This window comes from Cydia splendana, chromosome 5 (genome assembly GCF_910591565.1).
Source record: "Cydia splendana chromosome 5, ilCydSple1.2, whole genome shotgun sequence".
In the NCBI taxonomy this organism is placed as follows: Eukaryota; Metazoa; Arthropoda; class Insecta; order Lepidoptera; family Tortricidae; genus Cydia; species Cydia splendana.
Window position 1 is genome coordinate 8,044,870 of NC_085964.1, and position 18,812 is coordinate 8,063,681.

Sequence of the window (18,812 nt, forward strand, 5' to 3'; positions counted from 1 at the left end):
CCATTAGTGTAATAAAGATGACTCTTATTTTGTTTACCAGCTTTGATTACAGGCTCTGTAAACGCGTCGTCTTATTTGAATGTAGGCGTAATTGTGTATGTGTGCTAATTTGGCCCGAGAATTTGAACGGTAATGTTCCTAAAGGCGGTATCCATGGTTATATATGATCGCAGACATATCGTCTACACATTATCAGAAAAAATGTAAACATTATAATATTATAGGGCACACATACGACTGCTTACATAAACTAAAAGACAACTGTAATTGTAACATAATTGAGTTTGTTGAATCATATAAATATTTAGGGTTAATAATAGACAGGACATTTAACTGGAAATTACAAGTACAAGCATTATGTAACAAATTGAGATATATTTACGTAACTTTCCAACAACTTAAAAAATATGTAAATCGTAAAACCATGCGAACACTTTACTTTGCCCTAGTGGAATCACACATAGATTATGGATTAATAGCATATGGTCGTACATTTAAAACACAACTAGATATGATTAGAAAGCTACAGATTCGGTATTTAAAATTATTAGTTAATCCTAAACAGAAAAAAACTTGTAACAAAGATTATGATCAGCTGTTTAGATTGTGTAATATTCTACCCGTAAATGAAAAATTTAAGTTATTTGTAGCATCTCATAATTATAGTACAAAGTCATTTCCATGTAAAACACAGAATAAAGATAAAGTGACAAGAAGAAAACCTAAACTATTCTTAGAAAATTTTACTCCCATTAATTACTATGGAGAGCGGACGTTTCAATATTTGGTACCTAAAATATTTAATGCACTTCCAGAAAAACTATTTGCTAAAGAGATAAGCCCACATACCTTTAGAACAAGTGTTAAGAAATATTTAATAGATATTTGCCCACAGGAACAGTAGAGAGGGGTCAACTTATTATGGAAACATATAAAAGTGGACCCGTCTTTGCTGGCCCTGAAGGCCTATAATAGAATAACTAGATTTAAATTTGCATGCTTAGTTATTAAGTTAAAATAATACAGCATGTTTATAAATATTTAACTGACACAAACATGTATATCAAGAGCTTTACTAACTGCCATCAAACTGTTTTGCAGTTTGGCAGTCCTATTTCAATGTAAAACATATGTACTGTGTCTTATGAAAAATAAATAATAATAATAATAATAATAACTGACTAACGAACAATGTGTTGTATCCGCGGGAAGTGCTATATACCCTTGCTATATAGCAAAATATAGCTAATCCATTTCTCGCGTCGGTAATGAAGAAATTGCTTGGACCATAAACTTATAAGGCTGTATAGTTTTATTGTTAATTTCTTAGCGTATAACAGTATACGATATAAAACATAACTAAATTACTTGTTTATTGAACCAACAACAAGTTTTCTATTTTTAGTATCTTAAGGTTCAAATGTAGGTCCAAGTTATAACTTCACGCGTTACATGCAGAGAGGAATGAAAATAGTGGGGGTTAATTGTAAATATAAAGAAAATAACCATCTTTTTAGAATTGTTCATGGCGGGCCCATATACTTTAAGTCCTATGTTACAACCTTGCATTAACAGATATTCGAAAACACCATCACAGTTTTGGTAAATTGCAAATAATACCGATTTGCACGAAATGCGAGAATGACCCTAATGGCGAAGAGTCTCGACCAACACCTTGAGAGACTCTCGCTAGGTGGTTGGATCAAGGGTCAGATGCAGAAGGCGGTGATCTTGGACACGGCGCGGATAGTCCGCCGGTTCCTCTCTCTGCAGCCCTGACCACCGGTAGCTTGGGCCTTGCCCCGCTGCTGGCGGCACCCTAGGTTAGGTTTTTTATAATGTGTTTATATTAATTTTTATTGTTTTGTAAGTGTTTTTATATTTTACTTTTATATTCATATTATAAAATAACCTAACTTAAGATGAGAAATAAATAAAGAGAATAATAATAATTGTAATATAAACAATAAATACTTACATCTTGTAATCCGTTTTAGAGATGGCGTATTAATGTCACTTATTTTTATTTAAGTATTTTTCCATCTGACAGTTTCCATTTGACAGGAACAATATGAACGAATGAACGAATGATTTTGGTAAAAGTAGTCGCAAACTGGTAACATGTGTGCACACGGCGACGACACTTTGTGTGTAAATATGTATGTGTCGACCCTTCCCCATTTCTGGTAACTGTGTCGTAACAGCGAAGACTCTGCGACTGGAATTGTGACCGAAACAGACGGTGTCGACGCAAGATGTGTCTACGCCGTGTCGTAACGGCTACTGAAAATGGTTGTATGGGTATGACGTCACAGTAACTACCCCCACCATTTTCGCGCTTGTCATCTCATATATTTGTGTTCAGGGCATCATAATGAATGCACTGATACCAAATAAGTATACCCATATCCGAGATGACATGAGCGAAAATCGATTACTAGAACACTTTTAGACAAAGTCCCGACTGACTATATTGGCGTTGGATATTTGTTATTATTTAGGTACTCAAGAGAACTGCCCAAGATATTAACCAACCGATAGACGGATTACGGAGCTTACGGATTCAGCCCGCGAGCCATAGTTTTAAGGACTATGCAATAAACGAAACTTGCTTTTTTTTACTTTATGCCTATCATATCACGTTCCGCTTTTCAGGTCATTCAATGTTATAAATCCTACAAACCAAGGATATGAGTTCACATTCCAAATGGTGGTTGACAAGATAGCGGTCATACCTTTCCACTGCAATACGATGACAGGATACGTGGAAGGCGGTACCTCTTGTGAGGTTACATTTATCTTCGCTCCCAGTTCTCTAGGGGTATAATATAATACATGATATGATTAGATTTATCCCATCCGCTGCGAATTTATGAGGGACTAAACATCAGGCGAAAGACCGCGATGTGAGATTGTGCGACTATGAGGCGAAGGCGCGACGTTTTCTTTGACACGTCTGGCAACTTCAGACGATAATTTACCTAGTTCCATAGTTCTGCAAGTGACGACATATGTACCCTTGTAAATTCGCGAGTTGTAGGCGGAGGAAGAGTTTCTAAAAACTTTTATAATATTTTAAGGTTTATGAATCTCTGTGGAAATTTTCGATATTACAATGCAATGTATCTATCTACTTACTGTTGGTTGGCTTGGTCAGAGAACCCAGCGTAGTGTTCGTGCCCACCATTTTATTAGTAAGGAACTCGTTAGTTGGGTTTAGTGTCACTGACACTGTGATGTTGACGAATAATGAGAATGAATCCCTAGAATTCGAGTTTAAAGGTAACTCGTTGTTGAATGAGTCCGGTAAAACACCCGTGATTATGGAGCCGGAGAGTGGAATACTGAAGCCTCGTTCGGCGACGCCGATCAAGTAAGTTACAAATAAAGTCAAAAGATATGCCTGGATATCCATCTGATTGATTACATACATCTCACTCTCACGCTGACATTCATTACATTATATAAATAGATTCATTATAAAGAGAATACATGGGGGTTATTCATATTTTATAATTTTAACGACATCCTCCAATAGTTTTTTGTGCAAGGTGTAAACTGACCATATACTGAAATCAATCGACCATGTTGTTAGGCCTGTATTAAGGAAAACTAAAACTGTTTACATGCATATTAAGTATGTATTCATACTAATATAGGATCCTTCCTTATTTGCCACTGGGACTGACAAGAGGAGTCACTTGACGACTAACAGATCATTTGATTGAATCATGTTACTTATTTAGTTATTGTGCATTTCGTTCGTACTTGTCCGTACATTATAGCGCGGGCGAGACGCACGACGATAACTAAAAAACCGGGCAAGTGCGAGTCGGACTCGCGCACGAAGGGTTCCGTACCATAATGCAAATAACGGCAAAAAAAAAACGGTTACCCATCCAAGTACTGACCACGCCCGACGTTGCTTAACTTCGGTCAAAAATCACGTTTGTTGTATGGGAGCCCCACTTAAATCTTTATTTTATTCTGTTTTTAGTATTTGTTGTTATAGCGGCAACAGAAATACATCATCTCTGAAAATTTCAACTGTCTAGCTATCACGGTTCATGAGATACAGCCTGATGGTGACAGACGGACGGACGGACGGACGGACGGACAGCGGAGTCTTAGTAATAGGGTCCCGTTTTGCCCTTTGGGTACGGAACCCTAATATCACGAATCACATATCGTTCTGATGCCATGCAGTGTGCGTTCGAATTGGTCTGCAAGTCCAAGCTAATATGAATCTCACGTTTCAGGTTTATTTACACCCCGGTTGATGAAGGGCCCTTGTCATTCAAGATATTTTGTGCCATCACTTATATGACAAAGTATTTGACTTTGTGCGTCAATGCTCTAAGTCTCTCAATAAGACCAAAAGTTACATACTTTTTAATCGGAAACGAGCATGTACTTGATAGCAAAGCTATTACAAATATACATTTGGATCAGGTATGTATTTCGAAATATTTTATTTACTTAATTACAGTGGAACCTGGATAATTGCAATCTCAAGGGACCGGCCATATTTTGGCAATTAACCAGGTTTTTCATTTAAGCAGGGGCCTATTTCTCGTACGTTACAAGTTCACAAGTCTACAAGCTTACATTTAAAATTTCATTGTACAAGTGTGTTTTAATTCTGTTTCTCGTAGGAATGATTACTACAAGTGCTACAAGGCGGCTGTCTAAAGTTAGAAAATAGGTTTGTTTACTATGCAAAAAGGAAATGCAATGGCCATTACAAATGTTATCTTAATGTCAATGTCACTGTTATGCATCATAATCTTAATAAGAGGAAAATACAATGGCTGACTGGTGTTTTCGGAATATACAAGCGTATAGTAGTAATGAAAAGCGTTTCTCAAAATTATCAATTATAAGTGTAAAATCAAACTCAGTTTCGTCAGTCACTCTATGAATGTTTACAAGCTTCAGGGTGGGTCAGTTTTTTTTTTTATAATACGGGTGAATTCGTTACAAAATTATTATGTTATTGGTCATTTACTGTTTTTTTTGGAGAATAAAAGCTAAATTTATATAATATTACTGATTTTAACGAAGTGCATTCAAAACTTACACGTTTGAGATCTTAAAAATGCAATATCTTCATTTATTTATTAATCGATTTTTACCAAAAACGCATATTAGCAGTTTATAGAGACTTCCTCATTATTTCGTGATAAGTCACAAGCTACAAGTATAAAGTACAGCTTTTGAGAAACGAAATTACTATTTTAGTATATAATATCTACTAGTGTTTGTCAACTTGTGAAACAACAACACTTGTGAAAACTCTTTTATCCCCGCTCTTGTAACAATTATACATTTACGTGAAACGGAAACTTGTAAAAAATATTGAAATACAAGCGTTACCATAGATACACACTTGTATTACAAGACTTGTAACGTACGAGAAATAGGCCCCTGGTCGTGTCAATTAACGAGGATCAAAAAAATCGTTGTGTCAATTATAGAGGTTTTCATTAATAGAGGTTGCGTTCTGACAAATTTCTTTTATGGAGGTGCAAATAACCATTAAAGTAGATTTACACGCTTACGTTCTGGGTTTCTGGTCTATATATAGCTTCTGTCTATACTTTCACTTTTACACTACATTAATTACTACTTTATTTTCTTATTAATCATTTGGGTTTAAAAAATTCCCTTGAATTGTAGAAGAAAGTTTTATTAGAATTTAAAAAGCATACTTTGTTTTTGATTTAATCAAAACAATTTTACCTACTACAGGCTGTGATAGATACCCAATAAATAAATTGAATTCTGGATGAAGATATAAATAAAATGATCATTGCTATTAAAATATTGTTTCTGCTGTCTACAACTACATTATTTCAATTACAGAGGTAATAAGTAAGACTCGTTTCAATAATAGAGGTAAAAAGAAGAGCAAAAATAACGGTTTTTTTAGCAGAGTGTCAATTATAGAGGTCTTAGTTGCGATGTGGTCAATTACAGAGGCAAAATTACGAAAAGCACTAAAACCTAAATTGCAATTATAGAGGTTCCAAAATTTCAATTATATAGGCCTTTTGGTCTCAAGGGACCGGGACCGGACTTTTGGTTGCAATTATTGTGGTTTTCCATTTATCCAGGTGCCAATTAACCAGGTTTCACTGTACTACATTTTAACATAAGCACAGATTATATAATAGACATAAGTGCAAAGGTAGATTAGGTAGTCTAAACGCGAAATAGCACGCGGTAGCGTATTTTACTCGCATCATAATGAAAACTGTAAAGCGTGTACATAATTACTTAAAATATACGGAGTGATTTATGAGCAGGATCCTATCTGTTTTTTTTTTATCTAGAGAGCAAAGCGGTGTGGACATTTTATACTTTTATGGTAAGCGGTTTTGGTGTTTGTGCATAAGAATTAATGATCCTTTATCTACAAAACGGAAAGACCTAATATTTTGCGGTCGGTTGTTATAATTATTTTGGGGTTAATTTATTTATTTCAGACTGCCTCAACATACACAAGAACGTTGACGTTTATGATAACGAACGAGGGTTCATCGACGTTCTTCTACGAATGGCGCTACAACAGCTCGGCGGTTAAAAAGTACCTGACAGTAACGGTTGAGCCGCGATCGGGGCACGTGGCGCCCGCGAGTCAGGCGGAGTGTACCCTCAGCTTTACTCTCAAAACTGTGCCGGTGCAAGCCTTTCCTGTGTCCCTTCTTGTAAGTTACGTCCTCTTAACCACCACTAACCTTGCACTGGGTTCTATTGTTCTCCCATTTTGATAGCACTCACACTTTAGACTCGCTGCGAATGTCTAAACAAAATCGCATCCAAATGGACCGTTGCTCAAGTTGCTAAAGCTCTATTCTATACGGTTCTTATCATATTAAGCTTGATCGTCCTAGGCCAGCAAATTAAATTCGATTTACCCACTTCCTTACATTGATAACGAGTTTAAGTCAGTAGTATCCGACGCCGTAGCGTGCGTGTGTAAGATTTGCACGCTATGGATGAGGTCTTGGTGGCTCAGATGGCAGAGCGCTGGGGTATCGATCCAGAGGCCGTGAGTTCAAGTCTCACCCAAGACAGTAATTTTTCTACTTTTAAATTTATTCTAAGCTTAATAGCATCGTTCGCAGACGTTTCCGCTTGTTAAAAATTAAAATCTGTAGTAATATATTTTAACTTCCTATAGATCAAACGTAAGTGTCGACATGGAGCGCGAGCGGCATAATTAATTTGATATTAATTTTACTTTATTTTTAAAAATGGTGGTTAAACAGTTTTTTTTAACCAATAGAAGGACTAAAAAAGTATGTGCTACGCCGTAGTAGCATTTCAGGAAAATAGGCTGCGGAAACGGCGAATTTATGTGTATATTAGACTTTATTTAGGTTAAAATTACTAATTGAATTGTATTTGTTGTAGGTTGTGGACGGACCGGAGTACAGTATACTCCTCCACTCAGAAATAGAAAAACCAATGTATCATTTCTCCTGCAAGGATATAGATTTTGGAACATGCATTACAAACGCGCCGGACAACACGTACAAGAAAATCGTGACTTTTGTGAACGATGACAAAGTTCCTATTCTGTAATTCTTCATTTCATTTATATTATTTTCCTTCTAAAACTCTGCGTACAAACGTTTTACACAATCTAAATATTTTTCACATCACCTATTCGAAAAAGGGCTTTTTCTTCTCCGCTAGGAGCGATCAAAGTGGCACTTTTCTTCCCTGCTAGGAGGGATCAAAGTTGTACTTTTCTGTTCTAGGACACATTTTTTTTCATTTTTACATACAAGTTTTTTAGCTTAAATTGTGTTTTGATACATGATAATTTCCTCATTTTTTTTTTGCTCATAGTTGATGTGAAAAGCAGAGTATGTATCACACGGTATCAAAATTATTTCGTCTTGGGAGTTAACACTTGAATCCCTCATTACGCTCAGGATTCAATGTACGCCCTTGACGGAAATATATCATTTTGATCCCTTGTAACACAAACTACTATTTAGTCTGTTCGAGAAACTGAAAACGGTGAAAAATGGAGATAATACTCCTAAAAATACGTGTGATGCCTCATTAGATTCGTCATAAATGTCATGATAAATAAATAAATATTAAAGGACCTTTTTTTACACAAATTAACTACCCAAGTAGCATTGTAGCTGTATATAAGCTGTATTCTAGTTTATTTGTATACTATAAGCTGTACAGTTAGGCTGTACAAAGGCTGTATAAGCGCTTATACAGCCCTTATAAGTTAAAAAAGGGCCCAAATTATACAGCCTTTCGCGTTATTAGAGCTGTAGAGTAGCTGTATAAGCAATACATAAGCTGTATAATAGCTGCATTACAGTTATATTTCGGTGTAACAGGAAACCTTAACACTACACATAATCTCTTATAAGTACAATATAAGAATATAAGTTTTAAATTAGTTTTTAAAAAGAATTACAAGAGAAAAATGATCATTTAAGAAACTAAAATGTCTTAATCTTGTTAATTCGTAATATAGTAATGGCGACAATAAAGTGTTATGGTGGATGGTAAAAGTAAAAGTAAATATTATACAGGACTTGAGTGGAATAATATATTATTGGTAAGTGCCGATTATTATTTATTGTGAACCTGTGTATCTATTCTGGCAAAATATTCACGCGCCTGCAAAATATTCATTTGTAGTAAAAATAGTCCTGCAAAGCGATTTTTAACATACCTTACTTCTAATAATAATGTCGTTTTTATGTAACCGTTAAAAAAAAAGTATTTAAATAACAAGACTTAAAAACTATTGTTACCTACTTTGACTAGATGTGTTATCTTCGTAGTTCTTTTTTTTTTGTTTTATGCTTTGGCTGTACATACAAGTAAATTTCCACTAACCCGTATAAATGACAATGTGGTTCAGTGAAGGGGACGGGCTGAAAATCAGCGCTGCGCAGGCAATTTCTAATGAAATGACTGACGCGGCGTATGCTGAGCCCGTTCCTTTTGCCGCACAAATTCTTTGGTAAATCTTTTATATTATGTAACCAGTGTGCTTTTTGTGTTGCAATAAATGGTTTCTTATTCTTATTCTTATTCTTATTCAAAATAACAAAGAGAAACCATAAGGAAAATATCAAAAATCGGTAAAGTTAGTGTTTATTTTTAAGGTTAGAATATCAAAAATATTTATAAATATTAATTCTAAGGCTAAAGTCAATTTATTTTAGCTGGTAATCATAATACGGCGTTAGTCTGCTAAATATTTGCAAGTATTTCTTTAATTATATTTACAAATAAGTTTTATTTTTCATTGTAAAATGGCGACAATTTTTAAACAGCCTACAGGATAGTTGGAGAGCATTATAATCTTAGTAGCTGTGCTGTGTAATAAATGGAGTGTCTTTTACAGCTTTTGTAATTAAAACAGCTTTATAATAGAATATTTGTATTCGTTTGGCTGTATTTCGGTTCTCCGTACATAAGTTATAATTCTCTTTCGAGATCCGTATAACAAATAAAAAACCTGTACTGTAACTGTCATATATTCCTTTAGTTTTATAATACACTTATTTTCAGAAATCATTATACTACTATACTTATACGAGTGTAAAATCACGCCAAAAGATTGCTATAAGCGACTCTGTCATTAATACAGAATAAAGCTGTACTATAGTTGCCATTTATTCGTTTAGTTTTATAATACCCTTACAGACAGAAGTTATACAACTACTATTCTTATAGGAGAGTAAAATTACGCCATAAGAAATAGCTTTAAATCGGGGTTGATAGTTACATTTGTACAGCTACAAGTGCCAGGTGGCACTACAATACAGCCTGTATACAGCTTTTACGATAAAATTAGCTTGTAGTGTTTCACAACACTTAAAGTTTTAAAACGGAGTTGACAGATACTTTTGTACAGCTAAAAGTGCCAAGTGTTACTACAATGCAGCCTATATACAGCTTTTACGATAGAATTAGCTTGTAGTGTCTCACAACACTTTTAGTTTTATAGTAGATTTTTTATATTCTGATAAAGCACCCCATGCTTCCGCAGAATTCTTTATAATTTATGTGATTTAGGTAGGTCTTTATAATGATTTTATACAGCTTGAGCTGTATAATGTCTGTAAAATACCTTCTATACAGCTTAAATCTTTTCTGACACTCTTATACGTCCCTTAAATCACTCTAAGTTCTAAATTGGCTGGTATATTGATGTTGCCGATACTTCCATGCTACTTGGGTAAGCCCCACGGTAAGCTCAAAACCACCTAGAAACCACGGTATGGTACCTAGAAAAATGTATTCGAAGCGTGTATTAGCACACAAAAAATATAAAAAGTTATAAACAAAAAAAGGGGGAAAAAAGTAGATATTAAATATTTCCCCAATATCTCAAAAAGTATTAATATTTAAGAAACCAAAATTAATATTATAAAAGAGGAGGATATTTCCAATCAAACATTCCATACTTGCAGAGCTGTATCTCCATTATTTATACTTTTTATTCAACGCTGAACACAGCCCTTCGCGCCTCATTTTCGAGAAACGCGCGCGGCGTGAAAAAGCGATTACGTAACATTAAATATAATTTTAAAGGTATTTAAAAAAAAAATCAATGTATATTTAATACCTTTAAAATGGTGTATTTAAAACATGTCAACAAATGTAATACTTGTAGAAATTTATCTTAAAGTAATTTTTTCAACAAGTAAGTTAATGAACAAAATTTTCTCGAAATTCCTTCTTTATTGAAAACGAAAAAAAAAGTATAAATAACTATTGTAAAATTGTGTCGCTTTCTAGAGCCTTTCTCATATACATGCTTAATAAGATCACGTTATAAAAGTTCCGAATAAATTAGTAGTTTGGTTATTATATTGTTTTATTTTTTTTCAATTTTACCTTGATTATTCGTTTTTCGACAATTTTCTATGTTATTCTAAAACTTATTTTAAGCAAAGTATTAACTTTATTAAAACTTTTATAATGTGATCTTATTAAACATGTATATGAGAAGGGGTCTAGAAAGCGACACAATTTTACAATAGTTATTTATACTTTTTTTTTCGTTTTCAATAAAGAAGGATGTTCGAGAAAATTTTGTTGATTAACAATTACATAACTTGTTGAAAAAATAACTTTAAGATAAATTTATACAAGTAGTACGTTTGTTAACATGTTATAAATACGCCATATTTTATTAAAATTTTTAAATCAATATTTAATATCTTTAAAATTATATTTAATGTTACGTAATCGTTTTTTCACGCCGCGCGCGTTTCTCGAAAATGAGGCGCGGAGGGCTGTGTTCAGCGTTGAATAAAAAGTATAAATAATAGAGATACAGTTTTGCAAGTATAGAATGTTTGATTGAAAATATCCTCCTCGGTTATGCTATTAATTTTGGTTTCTTAAATATTAATACTTTTTGAGATATTGGAGAAATAAAAATATCTACTTTTTCCCCCTTTTTTTGTTTATAACTTTTTATATTTATTGTATGCTAATACACGCTTCGAATACATTTTTCTAAGTATCATGACGAATCTAATGAGGTATCACACGTATTTTTAGGAGTATTATCACCGTTTTCAGTTTCTCGAACAGACTATATTGAACTTTTATTGAGTAAATATATTCCAAATTAAAAACCAAAAGTAAGAGTTGCTAGCAGGTTAATATGAACTTGAAATAAAATCATTGAGGTGGCAATCGTATGGCATAACAATTCTTCAGGCGATTTTGACTTACAAGGGGTTAACACCCAAGCGCCACATGACATGACACAAGATGACAAGACAAGCAGTAGAGCAATATTAAAAATATAGAATAATAGTCTGTTATTTCTTGTGTAATCCGGTTAATTTTGACGTGTCTACACATCCTGCAGGCATCTAAGGAACCATCTTCGGCACCCTTTTGCTGTTGCTGCAATGCACACTGTGTAGTTTCCTTGAAATAGGGTACTTACCTAAATTATCCCCTTTTGTTTCGATTCGGGACATCAAGCTGAGTGAGGGCTTTTTAACGCCATTTCTCTGTTCGCTTGAATATTAATTTGGGTATTATGTTCTTTTTTGTGCCAATACCTAAATATTTCTTATCTTATCTATAATTGTAGCCTGGCCTTGGATTTTGAAACTCTGCCTGAGCTCCTCGTGGCCTACAAATCCGTGCCTGCAATCGAGCCCAAAGAGAAGGTTAAAGTGAAAATATACTTTCGACCGAAGCTAGTGACCAAGTATGATTTCCAGATAAAGTTTTGGGTCAATTCGCTTTGCGAAGAAATTATTACTGTTAAAGGAGAAGGTAGGAATAGTGCTTTTATATTTGCTCAAATTACATTAACGTACGTAACACGCTAGACCAGTTTGGCCTCCTAGTACTCCTACTCACCCACCGAGACTCAACATAATTGATAGAGTTCGTCTAAGATTACTTTTCACAGAGCGAGGGCGTGTCATTAAAAACATCATGTTTTCATAGAAATTTGATATTAATGATGACTTTCTCACACACCTTTTCATTCAATTAAGTACCGTGCAGAGTTAGATCGACTGTACATAGTTATAAATCTCTGTAGTTTGGAGACCTACAGAGGCTTTAATTCACCTTTACATTGCAGGTGTAAAGTGCCTTTTTGATTTATACGAGGGCTGCGAAAAAAATTTCGAACTGGGATCAATAAAAGTGGGCTCTAAGACAATTCGTGAGATAGCGGTCATGAACCACAGCAAATTGGCCCTAGACGCCACTTTTATATTCAAGGAGATATACCCCTTGTCAGAGAAAGAGGAAACGGTTCAGTCGGATGCGACTAGCATGTGTCTCGATCCCGGTATTGCTGGTCCGGCTAAGGACTCGGGACCTTCGAGGCGAGTCGTGATCATTTTATTTTTTGCTATTAAACGGTAGCAGTAGGCATTGCCTAGTATACGCGGGATCATTTGGAGCTGTACTCCGTGATACAAAGCACAAAATGTCGATCCAATATCAACATTTAAAATATATAAAGTGTCATTCTATGGAACTTGCTAACTATGTAAACAAACCGCCATATTGAAATTGTCTCTGACTGATGAATTTACTAGTGGCGTTTGTTTACATAGTTAGCAAGTTCCATAGAATGACACTTTAGATAGGTGTACTTACTTTACATTTTGCTTTTGTATTCGTTGATGTTGAGGTCAACTCAAGATTTAATCGAAATCGAAGTTATTTGCTATAAACTTCACAGGAAAGGTTTAGAATCTGTGATTATGTGATCTTCTAGTCTAATAATATGTGACAAGTAGTGATAACTTAATAATATGTGATAAGGAAAAACAAAGACTGTTATTTCCGCAGAGTACGTATTCTTAATAGCATGTAGAAAAAAAAATCGTATAGATACCACAATAACACAAAGTACATAATGTTTGTTTAGAACTCAAATGGTGAAAATATACAACGATGACAAGTTCCGAAATCAACTTGCAATGGACGTTCCAAACGCACTAGCGTCGTTAAAGGTCATGCCTAAAGAATGCAAGTTGCTGCCTTACAGAAAAGTCCCTTTGAAGATTCAATTTAAACCTGTCGGCATTATTAGCAATTTTAACGTACAGGTACCTACTGTATTCACATTTTTTAATACTGTTTTCACATTTTTTAATAAGAACTATATACATATAATATTTTGACCGCCGATAACCTCTTCTCTTCTTTACCTTTCTCTAAGGTTGTAGATTATAGGTTTATAGGTTTTTAGGATTATAGGTTATAGATTGAGACGGCTCCCAACAAGATAGACTGATGATCTCGTCAAAATCGCACAGAATTATGTGTCCACTATTAACCCTTTAGTGGGTAACGGCAAGATATTTGCCGTCAGACAACTCGCGACATTTTTGTTTCTTAATAAACGCGTTTAGACTAGACATAAAAATTCAAAATAGCACTCCTTCTTGATTCGACTGGCAAATCATATTACTTTTTGGCAACCGGGTTTTTTAACCTAATTAGACCCCGCTGAATCCGAATTTGCCGGTTGCTTGATTGAAATCTTGACCGGAAGTGAGATATTTGACATTAAAGGTCCCTTTTTTTAGTTTTTCGTAAATAACTCTTAAACGGTGGCGCATAGCAAAAAATGTTCTATTACATAAGTAATCTGCATAAAATTGCCTACAAGAAAGATTCAGTACAATTTTTCGCTAGGATCAATATTCAAAGAGATATTAACGCGGCAAATTTAATTATAATCACTTCTAAGGTCCCTTTTTTAGTTTTTCGTAAATAACTCATAAACGGTGGCCAATATCAAAAAATGTTGTTATATATAAATATAAATTATCTACATAAAATTTCCTCCAAAAAATATCTCGAATACTTTTCTCTAGGATCAATATTTAAAGCGATATTAAAGGAAGAAAATTGATTACAATCAGTTCACAGGTCACTTTTTTTTAGTTTTTCGTAAATAACTCGTAAACGGCGGCCCGTTGCAAAACAATATTATACATAAACATTAAACATAAAATTGTCCACAAAAAAGGTTCTGTACACTTTTTCGTTACGATCAATATTTAAAGAGGTATTAAAGGGGGTAAGTTAATTGTAATCAATTTCCAGGTCCCTATTTTTAGGTTTTCGTAAATGACTAATACATTGTTAAAAATTGGGTAATGTACAGTCGCCATCAGATATATCAGAACGGCCAAAGCGCTCACAAATATCTGAACATGCCTCTATTGTCAAGGCGTTAGGGCACGACAATTTTATGTTTAATGTTTATGTATAATATTGTTTTGCAACGGGCCACCGTTTACGAGTTATTTACGAAAAACTAAAAAAAAGTGACCTGTGAACTGATTGTAATTAACTTTCTTCCTTTAATATCGCTTTAAATATTGATCCTAGAGAAAAGTATTCGAGATATTTTTTGGAGAAAATATTATGTAGATAATTTATTCTTAAAAACCTATTTTGCTATGGGACACCGTTTACGAGTTATTTACAAAAAACTAAAAAGGGACTTTAAAATTGATTATTTATAACTTACCCGCTGCTCTGTCTTTTTAAATATTGATCCTAGCGAAAAGTGTTCTACATGTTTCTTGTAGGAAATTTTATGTTTATTATTTATGTATAAGATATTTTTTGCTATGAGTCACACTTTTCAAATAATTAACGAATAAATAAAAACAAGGAAACTTAGAATTTATTATACTAGAAATTTCCCTCTTTATTATTTTTTAAATATTGATCCCTACGAAAAGTGTACTGAATCTTTTTTGTTCAAAATTTTGTGTAGATTATTATCGTTTAACAACATTTTTTGATATTCGCCACCGTTTATGAGTTATTTACGAAAAACTAAAAAAGGGACCTTAGAAGTGATTATAATTAAATTTGCCGCGTTAATATCTCTTTGAATATTGATCCTAGCGAAAAATTGTACTGAATCTTTCTTGTAGGCAATTTTAAGCAGATTACTTATGTAATAGAACATTTTTTTTCTATGCGCCACCGTTTAAGAGTTATTAACGAAAAACTAAAAAAAGGGACCTTTAATGTCAAATATCTCACTTCCGGTCAAGATTTCGATTAAGCAACCGGCAAATTCGGATTCAGCGGGGTCTAATTAGGTTAAAAAAACCCGGTTGCCAAAAAGTAATATGATTTGCCAGTCGAAATCGATTTTATGAAAAATAAAACCAGTCTAGTTGTTAATTAATATAAATTATAGTTCGCATCGGAGATTGGAGAATATACTCGTACCAATCTACGAAAAAAAGCAGGGCTGATAAAAGTTATTCCAACTCTTGTAAAATGTTAATTCTTTGGCAAGGTCTTAGATATTTTGATATTGCCTACATTTGAACAAAAATATCTATGAATAAAATTGTAGTCTGTTCGAGAAACTGAAAACGGTGAAAAATAGAGATAATACTCCTAAAAATACGTGTTTTACCTCATCAGATTCGTCATGATGCCTAGAAAAATGTATTCGAAGCGTGTATTAGCACACAAAAAATATCAAAAGTTATAAGCAAAAAAGCGGGAAAAAAGTAGATATTTTTTATTACCCCAATATCTCAAAAAGTATTCATATTTAAGAAACAAAAAATTAATATTATTAAAGAGGAGGATATTTCCAATAAAACATTCCATACTTGCAGATCTGTATCTCCATTATTTATACTTTTTATTCAACGCTGAACACAGCCCTCGGCGCCTCATTTTCGGGAAACGCGCGCGGTGTGAAAAAGCGATTACGTAAAATTAAATATAATTTTAAAGGTATTAAATATTCACAGAAAAATTTAAAAAAAAATGGTGTATTAAAAACATGTCAACAAGTGTACTACTTGTAGAAATTTATCTTAAAATTATTTTTTCAACAAGTTAGGCAATGTTTAATTAACAATATTTTCTCGAACTTCCTTCTTTATTGAAAACGAAAAAAAAATGTATAAATAACTATCGTAAAATTTTGTCGCCTTCTAGAGCTCTTCTCATAGACATGCTTAATAAGATCAAGTTATAAAATTTCTAAAAAAATTAATTGTTTTAAGTTTTACAATTTTACCTTGATTTTTCGATTTTTGTCAATTTTCAATGTTATTCTAAAACTTATTTTAAGCAAAGTATTAACTTTTCACGCCACTATTCAGAAATGTGGCAAAAGGTCTAAAACCAAGCTGGAAAGTAGGCAATAGCTGTAGCACCTGAACCACCACTACTACAATGTTTCATTGTTATCATCTTCTGTCATTGATGACGGTTCGCTACAGCAATGAGTATCATTTAAATCATAAAAATCTATTAAAGGTCTTTTTTGGCGCAACTTTTTCCTTCAAAAATAAAATTAGGTTATTTATAGGACCAATTTCTTGTTTAAAAAAAATAGAAATGTCAAAACCATTCAGTTAATTTTTTTTTAACAATTATCCATTCAGTTCACGCTTAAGGCGTTTTTTACTTTTGTAGCTGTTTGTGTTTTTTTTTAACAAAAACGCTTATAAGTTTAGAGTCGGTTTGAAGCAAATAACAGAAAAACGCATCTTAAAAGTGATAAAAAAAAGTAAAACAGGCGGGATCTGAAAATACTTACTGAATTGGATAGTGTAAATTGTGTTTGACTAAAAAAATACAAGAAACACGTATCTACGCTCGCTATAAAAATGAGTTCTTCTAGTGAAGAAAATGATATTCTTACGCTGACGCCTACCAAAATTCAAGAGACAGCACAGGCAGTGGCTAGTAATTTGCTACCAGGGAAATCGCGAGCTAGTACTTATAGTTATGAAAATGTTTTCTTATTTCCTCGCAGTAGTCGTGAAAAGCACTATGTAATGCCTCGGCCGGAAACGCTAAAGATGGACTCGTATTATTTGAGGGCCTCCACTAACGTGTCGGCCCTCAAACTACTCGTCCATCTTTTAGCGGTTTTCCGTCCTCTCCTACAATGTACTATTATTGAAACTTTTATAATTTGATCTTATAAAGCATGTCTATGAGAAGAGCTCTAGAAGACGACAAAATTTTACGATATTTATTTATACATTTTTTTTCGTTTTCAATAAAGAAGGAAGTTCGAGAAAATTTTGTTAATAAAAATTGCCTAACTTGTTGAAAAAATAACTTTTAGATAAATTTCTACAAGTAGTACATTTGTTGACATGTTTTAAATATACCATATTTTTTTAAATATACCATATACCATTTATATACCACATGTTTTAAATATACCAAAAATATCTACTTTTTCCCCCCTTTTTTTGCTTATAACTTTTGATATTTTTTGTATGCTAATACACGCTTCGAATACATTTTTCTAGACATCATGACGAATCTAATGGGATAACACACGTATTTTTAGGAGTATTATCTCTATTTTTCACCGTTTTCAGTTTCTCGAACAGACGTTTACGTTTAATTTTGTTTATAATCATAATTCTCATATTTCAAACGTCAAATTATCTTTTAAACATTAAAATAACTTATTTTATAGAAAGTTGCACAGTTGCACCTCGCACTATGAAAATTGGTTTTTTATGACATTGATTAACCTACAATTTATTTTAATTAATTGCGTCTTGTAACTTGGAAATAACAACCGATGGAAAAAATAATTCTCGCTTAATATTAATAAAAAAGAAAATTAGATCGTACGTGCTTCCAAATTTTTAAATTATTGCTTCAAAAATCAGTTAAAGGGTTAAACGTTTTCGTCAGGTTATCGACGCTTAAGAATCAATACTGTCTAAGTAACAAAAATACAATGAACGTAATACGTATTTTTTTATCATTTTAATCGTCTTTCAATATTTTCAATAATTTGAAATTAAAATTTTTAAATAGTTTTTTACGCTTCCTGTAAAATTGTATTTTTGTTACTTAGACAGTATTGATTCTTAAGCGTCGTGATGATAGTAACATTATTTTTTATTTGTCAGCTGGTCATGAAGGTGCTAAACATCGAGCGGATGCTCGTGCAGTTGAGCGGCAGCGCCACCGGCTTGAGCCTGTGTCTCAGCCAAGACTCGCTGCAGTTCGGCCGCGTGCGCATCCAGGGATGCAAGATACTGAAGGTCATGCTGCTGAATAAAGGGGACTTCGGGGCCAGGTAAAGTCAGGAATTGAGAAATATGAAGCTTAATGTGCCATGTATTTGGACATTATATTAACAAACAAACATGAACATTAATAAAAGGTATAAATTTATAAATGTGTCAACAAAATCTTCGTATTAAGGGTGAATAATAAAGGTCTTTTAGAAGGGCGGGGCAAAGGTCTTTTTGAATATATCATCTATTAGGAGCATAATGTGG

At 33.5% G+C, this 18,812-nt stretch overlaps 1 protein-coding gene across 1 annotated transcript in view; it reads left to right on the forward strand.

Annotated features, from left to right (window-relative positions):
• LOC134790383 (hydrocephalus-inducing protein-like) overlaps positions 1–18,812 on the forward strand; it is a 131,374-nt gene that overhangs the window by 95,588 nt on the left and 16,974 nt on the right. Inside the window, 9 exon segments of the mRNA XM_063761152.1 lie at positions 2,656–2,821; positions 3,081–3,373; positions 4,260–4,452; positions 6,489–6,710; positions 7,420–7,586; positions 12,116–12,303; positions 12,620–12,869; positions 13,421–13,601; positions 18,438–18,607. Of these exon segments, the coding sequence (XP_063617222.1) occupies positions 2,656–2,821; positions 3,081–3,373; positions 4,260–4,452; positions 6,489–6,710; positions 7,420–7,586; positions 12,116–12,303; positions 12,620–12,869; positions 13,421–13,601; positions 18,438–18,607 (1,830 nt within the window).